Source organism: Canis lupus, chromosome 10 (genome assembly GCF_011100685.1).
Source record: "Canis lupus familiaris isolate Mischka breed German Shepherd chromosome 10, alternate assembly UU_Cfam_GSD_1.0, whole genome shotgun sequence".
In the NCBI taxonomy this organism is placed as follows: domain Eukaryota; kingdom Metazoa; phylum Chordata; class Mammalia; order Carnivora; family Canidae; genus Canis; species Canis lupus.
The window spans coordinates 70,127,251-70,146,028 of NC_049231.1; the positions used below are offsets into that span (position 1 = coordinate 70,127,251).

Sequence of the window (18,778 nt, forward strand, 5' to 3'; positions counted from 1 at the left end):
TACTTGGATAGTCAGTACCTCAAAGCTACTACAAGGAGTTTTGAAAATTACAGTTAACGTTTCAGAAAAAAACCTTGTAGGTTTGCAGGTTAAAAGATGGAAAAAAGGTATCTTTTGCCATGCTTCATATTTAATCAGATTTTCCTATATTAATGCATAAAAGCCTTGGACCAAATCAGTCTCAACCAGGAACAGTTCATGTTAGAAAAAATTAGAATAAGAATACTCAATTTTCTACATTCAGAATGTCTGAGAAAGCAATTTTGACTATTATAAAAGTTTATTTAACAAAAAAGTTCAATATGAAAATGCGGGTGACCTGATTTTTTTTTTTTTTTTGATTTTTATATTGTAGTAAAACAGGTACTATGGACAGGGGACATGTGGAAGCAGTTTTCTTCTTCTGATGAACACACCCATTGTTTATACTCGTTCTAAGGCTTCTAACATGATGATGCTATTTCCTCGTATTACCTAAAAAGAAAAAATTAGAACACAATTTATTTGACACTGATGAAAGAATTTCCACAAAATTCATGGTTTTTTAGTATTAAAGATCAGTTTGTGAGTTTTCCAATCCACAGGGACATTAAATCTTAACCATGACAAGAAGCCAGTAGCCCCCTTTTAATAAAATGTATACTTTTTAGACTTAAGACTAACAAGTACCCCTTTGAGGTGTAAAGTTTCCAATGACTCATTTCACCTTTTTTTTTTTTTTTTTTTAAAGATTTTATTTATTTATTCATGAGAGACACAGAGAGAGAGAGGTGGAGGCACAGGCAGAAGCAGGCTCCATGCAGGGAGCCCGATGCAGGACTCGACCCCGGGACCCCAGGATCAGGCCCTGGGCTGAAGGTGGCGCTAAGCCACTGAGCCACCCAGGTGTCCTCATTTCACCTTCTGAAGTCAAGTAACATGCCCATCTCTGCCCCAAGGGATCCATAAGTCAATGGGAAAAATACCTGGAACATCAGGTTAGTGATGTAAGATCACTTAGGGAACAAACTAGGATGGAAGTTGTGTAAAGTATGCTTTGCGAAGATGGCATTTTAGTTGGTTCTTAAAAATGGGGTAGAATTTTGACAGGAAGACCGAACTCAAAATTGAGATGATAAAGTTTAAGGGGATAAGGAAAGAATCTAATTTGAATGTAGTAGAAAATCATGACAGGAAGGAGGAAACAGTCTGTACCCACTCTTAGAAGGCTCCAAGCACCATATTAATGTACTGGGAGAAATCATGAAACCAACAATAAACCGAAGTTTCACAGTTGAGGGAATAACCACTGCTCTGGCATTCAAAGAATGGGAGAGCCTAGGGGCAGGGAAAGAAATGATAAAGAAAAAGCTCTAGGACCACAGTGCCTCCCAGAGTAGTGAGGAAGGGTACTTACGAGCATAGGTGGAAAGGTTGGTAACCGAGCTCAAGATGGCAGAAAAATAAGTCAGACTAGAAGGCAAGGGACTGTGAACCTAAGGAGCCCCTGCGAACTGCAGGTCATGCTGCAATCAGAGCAGGTCAAGAAGAGCTGGAAAGGTGAAATATTCGAAATGGAGGCATTCTGCTTATGATTCAAAGCAAGTGAGCTATGCCTGCAGGCAGCTGGAGTAAAAAAACCGACAAAACCCCACTCTCTTTCTCCCCTCCATTCATTTATCACGTATACTGTTGTTGTCTTCCTCACACAACTGTCATTTCTAGGAGAGCGGGGCAATATTCCCAGTGCCGTACACTGGGGCAGGCACACAGAGGGCTCAGGAAGCACCTGTTAAATAAACAAATGACCCCGATGTTTACTGCAGCTGACAGAGGGAAAGGGAGGGGCAGTGTCGTGGGGCCTGGCAGAGACAGAGACGAACAGCAAGGAGTATGATGACGAGGCGGCCAAGGGCAGCACAAAGAGAGAATAAATAATGCCCTGAAAACAAGGATGGGGACTGAAGGAGCCTACAGACTTCTCCTCTTTCTCTACATTAGGGATGGAAATGAAAAAAGCTAAAGGGCAGCCCGGGTGGCTCAGTGGTTTGGTGCTGCCTTCGGCCCAGGGTGTGATCCTAGAGACCCGGGATCGAGTTCTACATCGGGCTCCCGGGAGCCCGACTTCTCTCCCTTTCCCTGTGTCTCCGCCTCTTGCTATCATGAATAAATAAAATCTTTAAAAAGAAAAAAAAAAAAGAAAAGAAAAAAAGCTAAACAACAGGCTTACCTAGTTTTCAGGGTTTTTTTTTTTTAATTTTTAATTTTTATTTATTTATGATAGTCACACACAGAGAGAGAGAGAGAGAGGCAGAGACACAGGAGGAGGGAGAAGCGGGCTCCATGCACCGGGAGCCTTGACGTGGGATTTGATCCCGGGTCTCCAGGATCGCGCCCTGGGCCAAAGGCAGGCGCTAAACTGCTGCGCCACCCAGGGATAATTCTCAGGGTTTTAATTCTTGGCTTACTTGCAACAGATGGTTAACAACACGTCCCACTGGCCAAAGCATGAAAAACTACTAGCCTTCTTTCTTATCTCTCCCTTACGTGTCCATTTCTCACTCTTTCCCTAGAAGGAGAATGTGGCAGGGAAGTTATTTCAGAAAACGAAGATTTTCAGATCTGAGGCCTTTTGGGGAATTATTAAAATACAAAATATAATGGTGTCACATTCATCATTTTCTAAAATACTAGGTATCACATACTTCTTTGCCTTCTATCAACATACATGAAGTAAGGCTAGTGGGTGGATAGCTCTGTTGTACAGGAATCTTCCTCTTTTCTCACCATGTTTAGGCCTAATTCTCCAAATCAAACTGGAACTATCAGGTCCAGAATTCCATACTGTCCCTTTTGTGCTTCAGTGCTAGTGCTGCTTGGGTTTTTAGTCTTTTTATTTTATTTTTTATTTTTTATTTATTTATTTATTTTTAAAGATTTTATTTATTTATTCATGAGAGATACACACACACAGAGAGAGAGAGAGAGGCAGAGACACAGGTAGAGGGAGAAGCAGGCTCCATGCAGGGAGCCTGACGTGGGACTCGATCCCGGGTCTCCAGGATCACACCCTGGGCTGAAGGCGGCGCTAAACCGCTGAGCCACCCGGGCTGCCCATTATTTTATTTTTTAAAAGATTTTATTAATTTATGAGAGACACAGAGAGGGAGGCAGAGACACAGGCAGAAGGAGAAGCAGGCTCCCTGCAGGGAGCCGGACGCGGGACTCGATCCTGGGACCCCGGGGTCACGCCCTGAGCTGAAGGCAGACCCCAACCCCTGAGCCACCTGGGTACCCTGCTGTTACTCTTTTGACAGGGCACAGCTATCTAACACAGCACCTAAAATGGAGCAACAGAACCACAAAGCTAATAAGAACTCCTGAACTATGCAGCATCTTCCTATAGAATTTTTACTATATTCTTAGGGGAACTCTGGGGTGGAGTGGAATGGCAAAAGAGTAAGACAGAGGGGAGGCCACTGACAGCTAAGGGGATGCTTCAAAGAGGCTGAGACATCTATCATTAGGTAACTCTGCAGCTGACAGATCCTAATACAAATTCTCTCCCCCTCAGAACATGTTTTTTATTTAAAAAGATTTATTTTAGAGAGAACACACAGGTGGGAGGGGCAGAGGGAGAGGGGGTCTTAAGCAGAGTCTGTGTTGAGCAAGGAACCACACACACGCTCCGTCTCACAACCCTGAGATCCCAACCTGAGCCGAAGCAAGAGCGGGAGGTTGGACTGACTGCCACCCAGAACACACCCACTCTTAACGCCACTCACAGGAGAGGTCATTTCAATGGCCTCAATGGGTCACTGACTTGGACAAGGGTGTAACAAAGCCAGTGTAATGGTTTCCTTTGCCAAATAACTTGTGAAAACAAGACTGAAACCTATTTGTTTCTCCCAATCTCAGAGAGACCATTCTTGTATTTTCTTTAAAATGTCTATTTATTGGTGCATCTACATGGCTCAGCTGGTCAAGCGTCCTTTCTTGATTTTGGTTCAGGTTATGATCTCAGGGTCCTGAGATCGAGCTCTGTGGGAGCCCCATGCTGGGTATGTAGCCTGCTTAAGATTCACCCCCTCTCCCACTGCCCTATCCCCCTGTTCTCTCTCAAAAAGTCTTTTTATTCAGGATAATTGATACGTTACCAGTTTCATTTTCTTTAAATATTTATTAGAGAGAGAGAGAGAGCGTGTGCGAGAGCGTGAGCTCAAGTGCGCAGGTGGACAGGCAGAGGGACGGAAGTAAGAGTTCTTGCTCAGCTGGGCAGCTGAGGTGGGGCTTGATCTCTTGACCCTGAGATCATGACCTGAGCCAAATGCTTAACTGACTGAGCCACCTAGGCAGCCCCCCATTATTTCATTTTCAAAGTGTTAACTCAGCTGCAAGGACTACTGCCTACTAACACAAAATTTTTTTGGTCACACAACAAGCATCAGAGGTGGAAGAGCCAACCGCCTAACGTAGTAAGAAGGTGCCCATAACCAATTTCTGTGTAAAGAACAAGCCCAATAAAATTTAGGGGGGAAATTTCAAGAAAAACCCATGATTTAGGATCAGTTGCTTCTCAGACAAAATTCCAAAAAGTGTCACGTAATTCTCTGAAGTTATCTTCTCAAATTAGAACTGACTTTTGGTTATCAAAGTCCTTCTTCAATCTTTAGCAAAGTCTGTTGATATATAAACTAAAAATCCAGTCTACCCTCTCTTACAATGAAAATTACTGAATTTGTAATAGGAAAGGCTAGAGAGAAATACTGGGGGTGGGTATTTAGAAACCATCTTTAGAACAAACTGGCTGATACTGATTTACCTATAGTTTTTTCATTTTCTCAAGGAGAAAGGAGAAGGAACTCAAGGAGAAAGGAAGGTCAATTTGCATAAAACTTGGGGGAGGGGAATCTCATATCTAGGGATTGATTCCAAGATCACTGGAATCACTGGATTTTGCAGCCCAGATCACTGATTTGCTTTTCAGATGAAAATGCGTTTGAAAGAAGCAATAACATACACTTTGGAAAGAGTAATTAAAAATTGTGAGGTAAAAAAAAAAAATCAAGGCTAAGAATTAGGAACTCTTACCATCTTTTAGAGGTCTTTATGCTCAGTGATTTGCTAATGCCAAGTTGTCCTTTTTGATTTATGTTTCCCAAGAAACTTGGGATTTACTAACTTACTGGGCATATTGTCCTCTGGTGGTCAGAATGGGATTCAAAGCCTGCGTCTTGTTGATAAACATCAAAACCTTTCTCAGTAGTCATACCACCGTGGTCTAATGAATATAGAAATGTTTGCTCCTATAATTAACCCAGCATTTGCTTTTTTCTTTCACATCAATGGCTACCCCTGCGATCATCCCTTGAAACTTTTACTTTGGCCACTTTTATTTTTTTATTTTTATTTATTTATTTATTTTTTTACTTTGGCCACTTTTAAATTTGCAGAAAACCCAGAAAATCTGGGTTAATTATACACACACCTAAAATCGAAAGGTATAAAGGTGGACTAGCAGATTTGCATCCCACATAGTTAGATGGGATCTGCATTTTAGTAAGATCTTCTGGGAACTCCTAAGCATGTTAAAATTGAGCATAATGAAGGACTGACTATGGACCTCTATTATAAAGCTCAAAAATACTTTGTACAGCTATTTCAGAGGATTCTGCATAGGATTCAGATCTAACCTACTGGTAACTGGGATGCTACCAGAGTTGAACGGCTGCCATATTTTAAAGTAAAAGGGAGATGGAAAATCTATCTGCTTATCTGCCCATTTTTTTTTTTAAGATTTTATTTATTTATTCATGAGAGACAGAGAGAGAGAGAGAGGCAGAGATACAGGAGCGGGGAGAAGCAGGCTCCATGCAGGGAGCCTGACGTGGGACTTGATCCCGGGTCTCCAGGATCATGCCCCTGGGCCGAAGGCGGCGCTAAACTGCTGAGCCATCTGGGCTGCCCAATCTAATTTCAATTTAAGACAAGAATTTAATAGAAGGGAAGTTAATCCTTATTTCAAAATATGAAATCTCTAAGAGAAACCTTCCACCCTTACTTACCACCATTCCAATATTGTTCTGTTGCCCGCTAGTTGCCATCTCCACACATTCATCTATCACAAGATTCATGAATGGATCGAACCCTCGCAATATTCCTTGGACATGTCTGCCACCATTTAATTTCACTATAAAAAGGGAAAAAGTAGTTTAATAAAACTGAGCATTAAGTATCAACTATTGAGAATCAGGTGGAATAAAACTCAGGTACTTGAGATATATAAGCTTCTATCCTTACTATATGCCAAGCAGTGGACTAAACATTTCACATTTACTTCCATATTTAAACATAAAAACCCAAGTGGGGGGGATGGGGAATAAAGAGTGCAGTGTTGTGATGAGCACCAGCTGTTGTATGGACCTGCTGAATCGCTATATTGTAAACCTGAAACTAATACAACACTGTATGTTAACTATTTTGGAATTAAAATCAGAAAAAAAAAAGGGGGTAAAAACTAAAATAAACTTACAAAAATCCTGTCAAATAGAATTATTCTAACTTTTCACAAGGGAACTGAAGTATAGAGCTTCTTAAGAAACTGGTTCAAGGTTATACAGGTACTGTGGGCTAGGGCTGGATTTAAAGGGAAGGATGCTTACTCTGAAGCCTGGGTCTTAACCCCTATATATTTCAGGTACTGTACAGGTCAGATTTTTAGCCTTGGTCAAAGTCCTGTGCTTTAAAAGATAAAAAAGGGTGATATACTTTCGAATATCACAAAATAGGAAAATCCCATTAATTTTGTCTACGTGAGGGAAGGCTTATAGAAAATAATGAAAAGTCTACAGTATGTGTGCAATCTGTTACATATCAGAAATTAGGTAAATAAAATTGCATATAGTTTTTGATAAACCTGATTAATGGATGTGAATTAGAGGTTCTGTATGATTTAAATTCTTATGAAGGTGCTCCAAACGTTATATACTGCCAAGACACATGTAGAAAGCAACTAATTAAAAAACAAAAAACCAGAGAAACTTACATGATAATTTCTTGTCCATAAATCTGAAAAAGCAAAAGGGGTACAAATTACATGACTGATTTAAAAAAATTAAGTCTAAGTAAGCATAATAGTAGGTACAATCAATACGATTTGCTAAAATTGCACAATAAAAATAATGAAACTTAATAAAAAATTTGTACGATGGTGAGAGGAGAGAATACGGTACCTCATTTAGCTCTTGTACAATGTAATTTAGAAAGGGGCAAGATAATAAAAATGGAATAGATTTAGAGTACATTAATGTACACCAAACTAAGTCTTTATGATGTGAATTACAAAAACATTCTTGTTCAAGACTGACCTAATTTCTGATTTTATTATTTTCTTAAAAACAAAGATTTGTTTATATATTTTGGTTAGTACCAAAACCAAAGTTGTAAGGAAATTAGAAGATAATCAAACCATATCCAATTCAATAGCTATTTTATTTTATATTTGAGACAATAAGGAGTGTTGTTTTAATATTAAGCATCATACTTAGGTGTTCAAGATATTCCTCAACACATAAATATTTTATAGCAAAATAAATACAGATTTTGAAGCCTTAAAAAATCTGAATGGGGAAATCCCATCTCAGCAGTGTTATGGGAGCATGAAGTCATGCAGTCAAATGAGTTTTTACCCCTTCCAGTTACAGGCTAGAAAATATGACATTTCATGCAATTTTTAAAGATTTGTTCAATGGCACCTGGATGACTCAGTGATTCAAGCGTCTGCCTTTGGCTCAGGTCATGATCCCAGGATCCTGGGATTGAGTCTCACAAAGGGCTCCCTGCTCAGTAGGGAGTCTGCTTCTCCCTCTACCCCTCTCCCTGCTCATGTTCTCTCAAATAAATAAACAAAAATCTTTAAAAAAAATTTGAGAGAGCACTTGCAAAAGTGGGGTAGGGGCAAAGAGAGAGACTATCAAGCAGACTCCTTGATGAGCGTGGAGACCCACAGGGGGCTCCATCTCACCACCCATGAGATCATGATCTGAGCTGACACCAAGAGTTGGACACCTAACCAACCGAGCCATTCAAGCACCCCTGAAATTTCATGCAATTTTAATGTATGAGAGAATTCAAAGGTAAGTTAAGACACAGGCCTGGGGCACCTGGGTGGCGCCTCCTTTGAGCACCTGAGTTTTGGCTTAGGTCATGATCTTGGGTTGTGAGATGGAGCCTCAAGTAGGGCTCCATGCTCAGTGCAGAGTCTGCTTGTCCCTCTCCCTCTGTTCCTCCCCTCACATGCTCTCTAATAAATGAAACCTTAAAAAAAAAACACCCCAAAATACGTTGTAGTATATATAAAATAATTTAATAGGATATATATAAAAGACAGCAAATAGAACACATATGAACTTATTTAGCCCTAAGTGAGATCTTGTTATTATCACTATTTTACAGATGAGGAACCAAGGGTCAGAAAGATTTTCTAAAGTCACATAGTAAGAAAGTTTGAGCAAATGCAAATGGTTCATTTTGGCTGTAGAATGGGATACTCCACACTAGTGTGTGTCATATTTGGCACCTTGCATTTCAGATGGAAGAGCCTGAACGCCGTGCCAACAAGTCTACACTTTACTGTTCAGATAGTCATAAATTATTAAAGCAGAGTCCAGTCATTGGCAATACCACCATGGCAGTGATTTTTAGGAAGTGGGATGGAGAATTTGGTTAGGTCTCAGTATCTCCACCCCGGCCTAGTAACATCTGGGGCCAGGTAACTCTGTTGAGTGATGTCCAGCGCGTTGTACAATGTTCAGCAGCATCTCTAGCTTCTACTCACTAGCGGCCTGCCAGTAGAAACAGGCTCCCTACCCCACAGTTAAGAACCACTGAATTAAGCTAAACCAGGAGGAGGGCATAAAAGAGTAGAAAATATCTGTGAAGAAATAAAAGAGAAAAAAAATTGAAGGTCATTTTGGAGGATGGTCTCAAAGTACATGAGATCGAGAGATGAGAGAAATTATTAAAACCAGTTTCATCCTGTGAAATTCTCAAATATCTGTTAAGAAACAAAAGCACCTGTTAAGAAATGAAAAAGGTAATCTAAGATTACAAGTAGAGGATGGTTCTTTTGCTAAAAATAATTAGCATCTCACCAGTTCGTGAAGAACCCAGAGAATACTTCTAAGGTTTTGCCAAGTCGTCAAGGAAAGAGAGTTTTAGACAGAACTCCAAAATAAGTTGTATTTTTCTTAACGTCGGGCTCACGATGAACACTTCAACAGACCCAGCTAAAATACACGGAGTTCTTGCACAAAAAATGGCTTTGATACAAATATGCATTTCAATGTAAAACTATTTTTTTTCTTTAAAAGATTTACTTGAGAGCGAGAACCAGAGAGAGAGAGAGAGTGCGCGTGCGAGCGAGCAGGCGAGCAGTGGGGAGGGGGCAGAGAAGGAGGAGACACACCAAGCCGACTCCACGCTGAGCCCAGAGCCCACCGGGGCTGATCTCACCAGCAGATCAGGATCTGGGCTGAAACCAAGAGTGGGACCCTTAACCGACTGACCACCAAGGCGCCCCTAAATGCACAATTTCCTGGGCAGCCCGGGGGTGGGGGGGGGTGGGGCTCAGCGGTTGTGCGGCTGCCTTTGGCTCAGGTCGTGACCCCAAGGTTCTGGGATCGAGTCCTGCGTCGGGCTCCCTGCATGGAGCCCGCTTCTCCCTCTGCCTGTGTCTCAAATAAATAATAAAAAAAATCTTAAAAAAAAAAAAAAAAAGCACAATTACTAAATACGGCTTTTTCTTGCAGTCTGACTCCTCCACGAGGCTGGCAGGACGTGACCCACGCACAGGGCGGACGGCTGTTTCACAAAGCGACCCCCGGGTCCCGTTCTCCTGTTCTGCGCTACCACGTGCAGAAATCCTGGGACTGCGCGGCGGACACGAGACGGAGGCACTCGGGAGGCCCTGCACACGCTCGGCCCAGCGTCCCCGAGCCCGGGCCCACGCAAGTAGGAACATCCGGTTTTGAGGGGATTTTTACTGGATGCAGGAAAAAAGAAAAAAACTTACTTTTCTTGGATTAAAAAAAAAGAAAAAAATGAACGTTCCCCCACAGCGCTGTTAACAGATCACGTGACATCCAAGTCTTAACTTCTGCACAAGATCAAAAAAAAATTTATTTTTTTTAAATTTTCATCTATTCATGAGAGACCCAGAGAGAGAGAGAGAGACAGAGAGACACAGAGAGAGAGAGAGAGGCGCAGAGACCCGGGCGGAGGGAGGAGCAGGCTCCACGCAGGGAGCCCGACGCGGGCCTCGAACCCGTGACCCCGGGTCACGCCCTGGGCCGCGGGCGGCGCTAACCCCGCTGGGCCCCCGGGCGCCCCGGAGGGAGATTCCGAGAACAGAGCTCAAGGAAACCGCCGCCCCGCCCCGTCCTCGCGCCCCGCGGAGCCGCTCTGCCGCCCCCCGAGCGGGGCCCCGGCGCACGGACGCCGCCACCCGCACGCGGCCCTCCCGCGTACTCACTTTTTCAGCTCGGGAGGGTGAGCCTTGCTCATGGCGCCGACTCGGCGAGCTCGCAGAGGCCTCCACACGGCTCCCTCACGCTCCCGCCGCTTGGCGCCTGACGTCACCGGCCCCCGCCGCCAATCAAACGCCGGCAGAGGTCACATTCCCTCCCGCGATACTTTGAGGGCGCCCCCGGACTTGCCGAACGCCCGCGAGTTTCCGGTTGCGTTGCCAGCGATTGGCCTGCATGGGGCTACATGGGGTGGGACTTCCGGTCGCCTCCTCAATTCCGTTTCCTGATTGGTGAAACTGACGTAAGGGCTGGGTCTCTAAGTCGTCGGCGCAGCTGGCGGATCCCTCGCTTTGCGACCTGCGCGGGTTAGCGTCCTCGCACGTGCCCAGTGCGCACGCGCTCGGGAGGGCTGGGCTCTGGTCCTGCCAAGGTCGATCAGCCTGCGGTGCCCCCGCATCGGGCGCTCTGCTCCTCCCTTCTGCCTGTGTCTCTCGTTAATAAATAAAATCTTAAAAAAAAAAAAAAAAAAAAAAAAGACTTAGGCCTCGGTGATTCTGAGTAGAGGATGATTCTCCAAAATTCAGTTCCTCCCTAATGTCCAGGAATGGCTCTATTTAAATACGAATAAAAGACTGAGCCTCATTCTAGCACTCAAAATCCTACAGGTGGCATTTGCCCAACTTCCCACCTCTCGCTGCTTACAAGCAGCTACGGTCCCGAAATGGATGGTTTAGCCTTCCCACGGTTATTTTTACATTAATGGACTCCGAGTCCCAGGGCCTTAGCTTGTCCTGTTTTCCCCCATTTACAATGAACCAGTCCCGCGTCTGAATCACAGCGAGTTTTTACTCTTCACGACGTCTTCAGACACTTATTTTACACATTACAAAGAGAAGCATCCTAAGAAAGTTGTAGATTCACTGCTCGCATACGAGAGACGCCGTAGTGGAGGAAAAAACTAAACCTTATTTATTTTTTAAAACTGAACCACTAGGAAAATAGATCACAGACTTGAGACACCCAACGCAGGCTATATCATCATTTCAAGTACTAAGTTGGTAAAAAGACAGTAAGGTCTTTATCAAAATGAAAAGGTGCTAGAGCTGGGGCAGGAACACGGCTTGCTGCAAAGGTCCTGGGGCAAGGGTGGCATTTGGTAATGGGGTGGGGGGTTGCCCCTCTTCTGCTTTAAAGGGATCACAGCCCACCCTTGAGTTGCCTACTTTTTCTCCTTTGACCTTCCTGTCACCAAGTGATTGTCTGAATAGGACTCTGTTATTTTGGGGGCAAAATAAGCAATACTGAGTTTAGGTTTTCATCCCATTCTGTTCCATAAAAGCCAGGTTTTTCCAAAGCCAGTACCTAATAACTCTCTTAATTAAGAAGACAAGAGCTCCTCCTTCAGTGTTCATTCCTGGATGCTGGTAAATGGTGCAATCAAAAACCCCTTTCCCTTCAAAAAGGAGAGTGTCACTGTGAGATTGTCCTGTCGCTCTGCTGCAGATAGCCTCGGGGCCCGTCATGGCAGCTGGCGAGAGGAAAGATCTGCTTCCCATACCCAATGGAGCATCACCTGTCATGTTTTTGCAGGGTCTCTCTCCTAGCTGAAAGATGGGATGTGTATTTCAAGAAATGCACACCCACATCTTGATGGCCAGAAACAGATAACCACAAGAACTGTTCAAAGTTCTACCTCTCCCAACTCCGTATCTTAAATCCATTTCATGCCCTTCTATATAAAAAACCAAGCAAAACAAAGACCCAGAAACCTTTTTTTTCCCTTCTAGATTAGTGACCTCGTGGATTTTGTTTGACAGCTTATGGAAAACGATTTGGTGATCCTTCTGGTAAACAGGAGGTTGGCAACAAACAGAAATACCTCTGCGCACACCACCAGATTGCAGGCAGGTTACAGGAACCTGCCAGCCTGTTGGTACCTGTGTAGTAAGAAGAATCTGGTGTTTTGCAGGGCTCTGGCTTGGTACAAGGGAGATCCCTACTGCCAGGACAAGCACATGAAATTTAGGCTAACAAAAACTCTCCTGTGCCATCTCTGACCCAAATTTTAGCACCAGTTTTTTCCACTTCACTTTCTAGGATTGAAACGTAAAGGAACCAGTGTCCAGAGGCAAGTGACACATGCCTCAAACTTGCTGCCAACCTTAATTTCTTCAGAAACGTCACTTAAAAGACCAAAAGTCTTGTTTCTTTTTAAATAGATTCCCGCTGTCAGTTCCGATGGCCAATTGAAAAGACTTCTATTTCCCAATGGACAAGAGAGACTCCTTCATCTTCTTGGTCATGGTTGGGATGAGGTGCATGTGGTCATCCACACACTTGGTCACACAACTCTCCAGCTGCCTCTTCACCTGAAGCTCTTTACTTCCTGCATCTATTGAATCTTTGGCTTTGTCATTGCAATGCATGGTGCACCGGGCCAGGCGGTCCTGTGGCAAGAAGGAAGAGGGTAGAGAAGGCTGAAAGGTTGGTCTCCATTTACCAACTGCTTACCATGTGTTAGGCCCCATGCTACCTATTTCAGCTTGACATATAGAATCTTGATTGAAATTGAGAGTGGTACCAGGAGGGTCCAGACAAAGCATTACAAGAAAGCAAATGAATGACTAAGTTTTTTTTCTTAAAAGATTTTATTTATTTGAGAGAGAGAGTACAAGGGGGGAGAAGAGAAAGAAGCAGGCTCTCCACGAGCAGGGAGCCCAACACGGGGCTCGATTCCAGGATACTGGGATCATCATGACCTGAGCTGAAGGCAGATGCTTAACCGACTGAGCCACCAGGTGCCCTAAATGACAGAATAAATTATCTAGAAGCCCCTCTCAGGAAGTGGGAAGTAACTAGAGGCTACTGCTGGTCAGCTATAGTTAAGAGCTAAAAACATTTTGATTCTTTAATATCTGTCTTCGCTACAGAAAAACACTCAGCAGATATTTATTATCTACTATGTGTCAGGTACTTACTCTTCTAATGCTGGGGAATATATTAATGAGTAAAACAGATAAAATTCTTGCCCTCATAGAACTTACATTCCCAGTGAAGGAAGACAGACTAAGTGCAGATGCTGAAGAAGCAGTTGGATATTTGAATCTGGAGGTCACAAGTGAATCTGGTCTAGAGATATGAACGAATGTAGTTGTTGTCGGCATACAGATGATATTTATAGATGTTTATAGCTATAGCTGCTCACTGATTAGAGGGGGAAACCAGGAAAGGAGGCCAAGAAAGGGTGGCCAAGGAGAGAGGTGGGAAACCAGGGAGTGAGGAGTCTCAGTGCACAACTGAACAAACTGTTTCAAGGAGGAGAGTGAGCACTGCCTCAGTGTTGCAAATGGGTTGAATAAGGTGAAGGATGAGAAATGACCACTGGATTTAGCTCCACGGAGGAGAGTGGCCAGAGCAATTCTGACAGAGTGTAAGAGTAAGTCTAATTGGAAGACTAAGTGAACAGAAGGAGAAAGTCATTCAGCCGTTCAAGAATCCAAATGTCAAAGACCCTACCTATTAGCCGTCAAAGTGAACACAAACCTCTGTGGGCTCAGGATCTTGGATAAGTTACTCCTTTATAGCATCAGTAATTTTGAAGAATTCTGCCTCTCAGGCCATGAAAAACTGGCTCAGAAGTGGGCTGGGCTTTCTCCAGGCTCCAGGCAGGTACAGTCATAGGAAGGGAATAACGTGAGGTTGTGGCTACACTTTTCTTAAGAGAGAGATACAGTGGATACTTTCTGGCCTTAGTGGCCCCAGAGGGGCTTGTGAAGAAGGCATCAATGAGTCAGTGATCCTAATGCTTCCTATAAATGACTGCTCTTTAGTGACCCAGGGGCTGCCGTCTGGGTACAGCAAGTAGAGGCGGCCCCGTGTGGGTAAGTCTACAACATGATGGCGGGATAATGCTCTAATCTGCACCTCATGACTAGCCTACTCCACTTCCCTGGGGATTTTACTAGTTTAAGCATGAATTAATACATGTTTTATATATAGTGTACATACTGTATTTCATGTCTGTGGGTGAAAAAGGCTCTTGATCATCAACTCCTTTCACACCGTTTTTTCTATGGGAAATACTTTTGGCATTCCACCTCCAGGAGTTTTCCCCAAATGTCAAACCCTGGGGAAGACTGGTTGTCCACAAGACTGTCACCAAGACATTAAAGCCAACGGTTTTGAACAAATGCTTGTCATCTCCTGCAAAAGAACATCAAGGACTGGGGTCCTCTGCCTGGGATATTCCTCACCTGGAACTTCTCCAGCTCACTGGTCACCAGGGCCTGGGCTTGAGCCAGAGGCGCATGGCAGCGTTCAATGCACTGGTGCACCTGCTGCATGGACGCCTGGCTGTCCTCGCAGCAGCTGGCGCTGCACCGGAACATGAGGCCCTGGGGAGGGAGGGCAGAGGCAGAGGTCAGGTGGGGAAGCCTCCGCGGCGGAGGGGAGCGGGGAGTGCATCGCGGGAGCGTCCAGGCTCAGCGCTCTCCTTACAGCAGCAGGAGCCTAAGCCCACCCACGGGAGGTCACCCTGGGAGCCCCAGCGGGATGCCTCGCGGCCTTGCGGGGCCCGTCGGCGCCCGCTGCACGGAAGGCTGGGGGCGCCGCAGGTGGAGCCACACTCAGAGCAGGGACCTCTGGCCCGGGGTCAGAGGGCAGCAAGCTCGTCCTGTAGTTTCCAGCAGGGGGCACCGACCCACGAACCGGAGTCCAGCAGTGCCACGGAAGCGCCGCACCCCGCGGAGGGCCCGCAGGACACCCGCGGCCGCGCCCTCCCGGGCCTCGGGCTGCTCACCTGCGGCTCTGACCCCGGGCTGCCCTGGGGCGCGGCCGTGCGCGCGGGGAGCGCGGGGCTTCCAGGGGCTTCCAGGGGCGCCCGCCCTGCCCCCGCCCTGCGCCCGCCCGCTACCTGCATCTTCCTGATGTTCTCCCTCTCCAGACTCTTCACCATGGAGTCCACCGCCTCCTGCACCCGCAGCTGCTGCAGCTCCGCCATGGCGACCCCGCGCTGCAGCCCTCGGCGCCGGCGCCCACATGGGCCCCGCTCGGCCCGCCCCTCGCCGCCGCCGCCGCCGCCCCGCCGCCCTCCCGCCGCCCTCCCGCCGCCCCGCCGCCTGCCGCCCGAGAGGAGGAACTGCACGCCGGCCTCCGCGCTCCCGGCCCCGCCCCGCCTCCCCGCCCCCGGCCCCGCCCCCGCCTCCCCGTCCCCGCCTCCCCGCCGGGCCCCGCTCCCTCCCTCTCCCGGTCCCGCCCGTCCGTCCCGGCCCCGCCCCTCCTCCCGCTCGGCCCCGCCCCTCACCGACCCCGCCCCCTCCCACCTGGCCCCGCCCCGCCCCTCACCGACCCCGCCCCCTCCCACCTGGCCCCGCCCTCTCCCGGCCTGGCCCCGCCCCGCCCCTCACCGACCCCGCCCCCTCCCACCTGGCCACGCCCTCTCCCGGCCTGGCCCCGCCCCTCCTCCCCTCCGGGGCCCGTTCCCTCCCTCTCCCGGCCCCGCCCGTCCGTCCCGGCCCCGCCCCTCCTCCCGCTCGGCTCCGCCCTCTCCCGGCCTGGCCCCGCCCCTCACCGACCCCGACCCCTCCCACCTGGCCCCGCCCTCTCCCGGCCTGGCCCCGCCCCTCCTCCCCTCCGGGGCCCGTTCCCTCCCTCTCCCGGCCCCGCCCGTCCGTCCCGGCCCCGCCCCCCCCCGCTCGGCCCCGCCCCTCACCCCATCGCCCGACCCCGCCCCTCCTCCCACCTGGCCCCGCCCTCTCCCGTCCAGGCCCCGCCCCCTCCCGGCCTGGCCCCGCCCCTCACATCCAGGCCCAGCCCCCCTGCAGAACCTGAGCCCCCTGAGCTGGAGGGGGCACATCGGCTCCGTCCCCATCCTCCCCCCTCTCCTCCCCTGTCTTCCTTCAGACTCTTCAAAAAATACTTAATATGATTAACATCCAGATCGAAGCGCAAGTCTCAGGTCCGCAGCTGGAGGGGCCTTAACGAACCTTGCCCGTTCCTTCCTCTCCACCTTTTCTCTCCCCACTCCCCACCAGGACCCAGGCAACCGCTGATCTGCTTTCCGTTACTACAGATTAAGTTTTCGCTTTCTGGCGGTTCATGGATGTAGGTACAGTTGAACCTGGGGCAATGCGGGGTTAATGCAGGATTAGGGGCCCTGACCCCCACCCCCGGGGAAAATCCTCGTCTAACTGTTGTGTGTGTCTGTGTTTAAGATTGTCTTTATTAATCCAGGAGAGACACAGAGGGAGGCAGAGACACAGGCAGAGGGAGAAGCAGGGTCCCCGTAGGGAGCCCGGTGTGGGCCTCGATCCCAGGACCCCATCAGGACCTGAGCTGAAGGCAGACGCTCAACCACTGAGCCCCTCCATCTAACTTTTGACTCTCCCCTAAACTTAAACTAATAGCTTACTGTTGACCCGAAGCCTTACTGATAACAAACAAACAGGTGTTTGGCATATTTTGAATGTGTATATATATTACATATTATATTCTTATAATAAGGTAGAGAAAAGAAAATATTAAAGTCATAAGAGAAAATACAGTTATAGTACTTTATTTATTTTTACAATATTTTATTAATTTATTCATGAGAGACACACACACACAGAGGCAGAGACACAGGCTCCATGCAGGGAGCCCGACGTGGGACTCGATCCCGGGTCTTCAGGATCAGGCCCTGGGCTGAAGGCAGCACCAAGCCACTGAGCCACCTGGGCTACCTTAGTCCTGTATTTATTGAAAAAAATCCTATATACCATTCAAACCCCTGTTGTTCAGGGGTCAACTGTACATGTGTTTCTAAGGTTGTGTCCCTCGTATACTGCTTTAGCTACTCTCACAAGTTTTGAATATAGCTTTTTGTTCAAACATTTTCTAATTTCCGTTATGGATTCTTCTTTGATTCATGGATTAGTTAGAAATGCTTTTCTTACTTTCCAAGTATATGGATATATTTTTTAAAGATTTGATTTATTTATTCCTGAGAGACACAGAGAGAGAGGCAGAGACACAGGCAGAGGGAGAAGCAGGCTCCCTGCGGGGCCCGATGTGGGACTCAATCCCAGGACTCCAGGATCAGGCCCCGGGCCGAAGGCGTTGCTAAACCACTGAGCCACCCAGGCATCCCAGAATATGGATATTTTTAAAATAATTGTTCCTATTAATTGGAGAAATGACTGCATTACGATCAGCAAACATACTCTGTCTTTTGAAATTCGTCGAAACTTGCTTTAGGACCTCAGACACTTTTCTGACTGCCTACTTCTCACTGTCTCTGCTGCTCCGTCACGTATTCTCTTAGCATCCTGTACTTACCCATGACAGTGCCCATCACCACTGCTCATTACTTGTCCTGTGTCCCCTTTTCTTTTTCCCGTAGATTAAAACCTCTTCGAGGACAAAGACCATGTTTATCTTTTCCCTTATTCTTCCTTAATTCTTTGCTTAGTGTCTGGTGTATACTAACCCATTAGTAAAGGTCTGTCTAATGAATGAATACATGCATTTCATTACAGAAGTAATTAATCAAAAATATTTGAAAACCGGACAAACGCAATAAAAAATAGAGAGAAATTAAAAATTTTAAATCCATAAATAGTACCCTACTACTTTATTTTATTTTTTAAAGATTTTATTTATTTATTCACGAGAGACACAGAGAGAGAGAGGCAGAGACACAGGCAGAGGGAGAAGCAGGCTCCACATAGGGAGCCCCACGTGGGCCAGGCCCTGGGCTGAAGGCAGCTCTAAACTGCTGAGCCACTGGGGCTGCCCAATACCCTACTATTTTAAATACCATTGTTGGCATTTTTTCTTAAGTTTTTGGATTAAACATAATGAACATTTATTTCTCATAAATCAGTTGAAGGTAGGCTGATATGGCAGCCCTAGTTGCTCTGCTCTCTCCAGATGCCTCACCCCCCTCCACATGGTATTTCTTTCTTTCCAGTCCTTTCTCCTATGTGGATTTTTAAAAAAAATAAACACTGAAGTAATAGAATATATATACTTTGACATCTTGCTTTTAGATGATAAGTACTTTCATGTCATTATGTACAAATAAAGGGAAACATAGCATGCAGCTAATGATCAATGTTAGGTAGAAGACTGAAAGTTTAATATGAATGAAAACACTCGAGTAAGTCCTGGGATGGGGCCTGATAAACCCCCAGACGGTTAAGCAATCCCAGAGCTGAGGGGACGCATCTAACTTTGCAGAACCCTAGGATGGTAACCGGAATCCAGAGAGATGACGGCTGAGTGGTTTACGTCCA

At 46.5% G+C, this 18,778-nt stretch overlaps 2 protein-coding genes across 2 annotated transcripts; both read right to left on the minus strand.

The window, feature by feature from the left end:
* Positions 1 to 265: 265 nt before the first annotated feature.
* Positions 266 to 10,594, minus strand: SNRPG (small nuclear ribonucleoprotein polypeptide G). Its single transcript, NM_001252331.1, is given in 4 exon segments — positions 266 to 474; positions 6,045 to 6,169; positions 7,025 to 7,047; positions 10,511 to 10,594. Coding segments are annotated over 4 exon segments (231 nt in total). The 5' UTR covers positions 10,543 to 10,594; the 3' UTR covers positions 266 to 423.
* An 857-nt stretch (positions 10,595 to 11,451) lies between these two features.
* Positions 11,452 to 15,581, minus strand: FAM136A (family with sequence similarity 136 member A). The gene is made up of 3 exons (XM_038551547.1): positions 15,418 to 15,581; positions 14,759 to 14,899; positions 11,452 to 12,952 (listed from the first exon to the last, which is right to left on the minus strand). The coding sequence occupies exons 1-3, from the start codon at positions 15,502 to 15,504 to the stop codon at positions 12,764 to 12,766; spliced, it is 417 nt and encodes a 138-aa protein (XP_038407475.1). The 5' UTR covers positions 15,505 to 15,581; the 3' UTR covers positions 11,452 to 12,763.
* Positions 15,582 to 18,778: the final 3,197 nt, after the last annotated feature.

Coding starts and splice junctions, on each gene's coding strand:
- FAM136A (XM_038551547.1), bottom strand. CDS start 15,504: ATGGCGGAGCTGCAGCAGCTGCGGGTGCAGGAGGCGGTGGACTCCATG. Junction 14,900..15,417: donor AGAACATCAGGAAGATGCAG/GTAGCGGGCGGG, acceptor CTCCCTCCCCAG/GGCCTCATGTTCCGGTGCAG. Junction 12,953..14,758: donor GTGAGCTGGAGAAGTTCCAG/GTGAGGAATATC, acceptor TTCTTGCCACAG/GACCGCCTGGCCCGGTGCAC.